The sequence below is a fragment of the Urtica dioica genome, chromosome 7 (genome assembly GCF_054948205.1).
Source record: "Urtica dioica subsp. dioica isolate 48M chromosome 7, U.dioica_male_clone48M_v1_H2, whole genome shotgun sequence".
NCBI lineage: Eukaryota > Viridiplantae > Streptophyta > Magnoliopsida > Rosales > Urticaceae > Urtica > Urtica dioica.
In genome coordinates, this window is record NC_142762.1 from 4,167,980 (window position 1) to 4,171,488 (window position 3,509).

General features: G+C 40.9%; 1 protein-coding gene across 2 annotated transcripts; it reads right to left on the reverse strand.

The window, feature by feature from the left end:
- Nucleotides 1–1,533: 1,533 nt before the first annotated feature.
- On the reverse strand, nt 1,534–3,222 carry HY5 (Basic-leucine zipper (bZIP) transcription factor family protein). Of its 2 annotated transcripts, none has more exons than XM_089620211.1 (4): nt 3,058–3,213; nt 2,769–2,970; nt 2,399–2,555; nt 1,534–1,863 (listed from the first exon to the last, which is right to left on the reverse strand). In XM_089620211.1, the coding sequence occupies exons 1-4, from the start codon at nt 3,152–3,154 to the stop codon at nt 1,792–1,794; spliced, it is 528 nt and encodes a 175-aa protein (XP_089476337.1). In that variant the 5' UTR covers nt 3,155–3,213; the 3' UTR covers nt 1,534–1,791. The 2 variants fall into 2 exon arrangements, with proteins under 2 accessions (XP_089476337.1, XP_089476338.1); XM_089620212.1 differs by having other exon boundaries at nt 1,537–1,863; nt 2,769–2,949; nt 3,058–3,222.
- Nucleotides 3,223–3,509: the final 287 nt, after the last annotated feature.

The window sequence follows — 3,509 nt, forward strand, 5'->3', positions numbered from 1 at the left end:
AGTTATTAACATGTGGATGGCTGATTTTGTTTGCCAAAAATCGGACCTAAGGTGAATGAGAAATTGACAAGGTCGAGCTGGACGAAGTGACGAAGTGACTAAGTCATTCCATCCAGCTCGACTAGGGAGGTCGAGCTGGACGAAGTAACGAGGTCGACTGGTTCCAGCTCGACTAGGCGAAGTCGACTGGACGAAGTTCCAGCTCGACTGGGCGAGGTCGAGTAGTTCCAGCTCGACTGGGCGAAGTCGACTGGACGAAGTTCCATCTCGACTGGGCTAGGTCGGCTGGACGAAGGGACGTAGTCATTCCAGCTCTACAAGGCGAGGCCAACGTACTCGAAGTGACGAAGTCATTCCAGCTCGACTGGACGAGCTCGATTGGACGAGCTCGACCAGACGAAGTGGTGACGAAGTCATTCCAGCTCGACTGGACGAGCTCGACCAGACGAAGTGGTGACGAAGTCATTTTAGGTCGACTGGACGAGCTCGACCAGACGGAGTGACGAACTGTACGTTTGAGAATTAAAGCCAACCGTTCTTGAGGTTTTAATGCGCATTATGGCTGTATAATAATGTCATTAAGGCTGAAAAAACGTTGGACTGTTCGCTTGGTTTGAATTCAGAACGTTGTATTAACTGGGTGTAATAACCTGCGTTAATGCCTTTATGGCTGGACGTTTTTTTGGAGTTCAAACCTCACTGCCTTGGCCCTATATAAAGAGACTTCAGCTCTCATTCAAAACACACAGAGATATACGAATTCCATAATTCTCCCACTGTTCCCGAGCTCTCTTTTTCCCAGAAAATCTTTTCTTCTGTTTGTCGTGGTGGTAGTTTTCTCACAGGTTCTAGTTCGCCGAGAGACAAGTGTACTTGTGCTAAACTTGTCTCTGCTAGTCGTTGTATCCTGGGAGGCTTTCGCTCTCGTGTTCCAGCATCCGTGGGAGAGCGATAAAAGCTTCAAGGAAACTGTCAAACGGGCCTCGGCTATTTTTCCAGTTTTTGGTTTTTCCCGGTTCACAGGTTTACCTGGTTATTTGTAATTTTTTACGTGTAATTTTCCTTGCATGCAATTTGTCTTTTATTTACGTCAATATTACAGTAATATTGCTAACAATGTATCTCTCCTCTGTTTTGTTTGCATTTTCCTCGGTGGTTAAATTGATCCTTATTTCAATTCCTGGTAATAGCGAGTTCAACACGATAAATTTTATTTGATCGAGTTTGCACAAATTCCGCTGTATAAGCTATACGTTGTTTGTACGGGAGTCGTTACACGATGGTACTATTTTAACCGTAATTTAAGCTACTTTATTTACTAATGTACTATTTTGACCGTAATTTAAGTTACTTTATTTACTAATGTAAATAGCATACTTCTCTTCTCTAAACGAATCTAGCTGAATTTTAAATATTTGGCTCTAGTTATTATAATATAAAACAATTTATCAAATATATTTTTATATATCAAGAGTTGATATTATCTTCGAGCAAAATAAAGTGTTAGTATTATAAAATAAAATTAAAAAACTTTTGATTACACCCTAAAAACCAATGTAGATCTTTGACCGCCAAATTGTGGTTTTAAAAAGGCGTAGAAGCAAGAAAATTGTCCCCATAATAGAGATCGATGGTCTTATAGGAAACATCCCGGACTTGAGAATTAGATATCTGATTAGTACGTGACGTGGAGGTTCTTTCTATGCATGAGAAACTTATCGTTATAAAGGACCCAGTTCCACTAAATTATTGTTCCTTTTCCTCTATAATTGTTTTCCACTAAACTATTCTTTACAAACCGTCGCCGTTTGAGGTACCACTACCACTACCACCTCTCCGACCCGCCGTCGTGTTCTTCAGAATCTGTGTGACAAAATGCAATTAACAAATGTAACAATAATTACATATCAGACTTATTATAATAACTATAATTGACTACACGAAGAAACATCGCGAGGAATGTTCTGCTTCACGTGGTAAGCAATCAAATTAAGAAAGTAATTAATTTCATCATGTAGGATACATATTCACTATAGATGACTACATTAATTTCGAGCCTTTGTACCATTTCAAACCATCACGAAAAGTATTAAAATTTTGAGCTCTTAATTTTACCACCTAGGAAACTCAAAACATAATTACCAGCTAAAATTCGTTGTACATTTTTTTAATTTCATTTAAAATATTAAATAAAAAGGTCAATAATAGTTTCATACGACTATCGTGTCATCAGTTTCGAACGAAAATACAATTTAACACTACTTGCGATATCCCTTGTGATTTCCAAATATTATATAGAGCTTCATGCTGAAGTAGCCCAGGTTCATGAATGTTTGATAAAATAGTATTTTCTTCTGGTTCTCGCATTAATAGTAGTAATAAAAAGCAAGTTACGTACATGTCTAAGCATCTGATTCTCGTTCTGCAACGTGGAGAGCCTCTCGTCAAGCTCAGAATTCTTCTTCTCCAACTCTTTCACTCGACTCTCCAAGTCCGTCAAGTACACCTTCTTCCTTTCCCTCGCTTGCTGCGCCGATACTCTGTTCCTCAGTAATCTGTTCCGACACAAAACAGCACTTAATCACCAAAATGCCACTAACCCCAATTCAATAGGAAACACTAGGATTTGTGAGTAAAAAACTATTGACTCTGAAATGTTGCCCTTGACCCATCAGAATATGAACACGATTTGGATTTCTTTCTTCTTTTTCTATCATAGAAAGATTAAAGAGTTTACAATATGATCACAATTGAATAGGATTACCTACCTCTTGAGCCTCTTGGTCTCTTTATCCGCCGGACTTCTTCCTCTCTTCCTCTGCGCTTCCCCGGCGGCCTGAACCCGCTCCGAACCTGCCGCCGAGCCTGTGTCCCTTCCCGAACCGGAGGCTCCGCCTGACTCTCCTCCGATCTCAGGGACTCGCCTGATCTCCTCGTCGCTTTCCATCGCTGAACAAGAATCACCATTTCCTTCATATTATAAATTCATATACTAGAAACTCAGATTGATTTACAATTATCCAAGTCATAATAAGCTAGCTCATTTTTCCTTTTTACCTTCTTTGACTTCGACCTGAAGAGCAGAGCTTGACGAGCGTTCACTGCTCGATGGAATAGAACTCGCCGCCAGCGAGCTCGTCGCTTGCTCTGGCATTTCACTTCAATCTGTGTGTGAGAGAGAGAGAGAGTGAGAGAGAGAGGTGGAAATGGTAAGAGTTTCAGACAAGAAAAATAAAAGAGCGGGATTTAGTGACAATTGACAAACAATGTGGGTAAAAAGATCGGACAGAGATAGAGAGAGAGTCAGGAGATATCTGAACCGTTGATTTCAATGCGAGATTAACCGTTGTATGAGGGGTGAGCGTGGACGAATGTGAGCCATGAGGCATGGGTAGAATCAAAGGCTTGGAGATACAGAGCGTGGACGTTTTGTGGCCTTTGGATTGAACTGCATCGGACGGATGGGATGAGAGGTGGTGTTTTGAATGCAATGAACTGGGACCACGGTG

What these genes read in the sequence shown, in the direction of transcription:
- HY5 (XM_089620211.1), bottom strand. Translation starts at nt 3,154, where the DNA reads ATGCCAGAGCAAGCGACGAGCTCGCTGGCGGCGAGTTCTATTCCATCG. An exon ending in GAGACCAAGAGGCTCAAGAG is followed by an intron (nt 2,556 to 2,768) that starts GTAGGTAATCCT and finishes GTGTCGGAACAG; the next exon opens with ATTACTGAGGAACAGAGTAT. An exon ending in AGAATCAGATGCTTAGACAT is followed by an intron (nt 1,864 to 2,398) that starts GTACGTAACTTG and finishes TTTGTCACACAG; the next exon opens with ATTCTGAAGAACACGACGGC.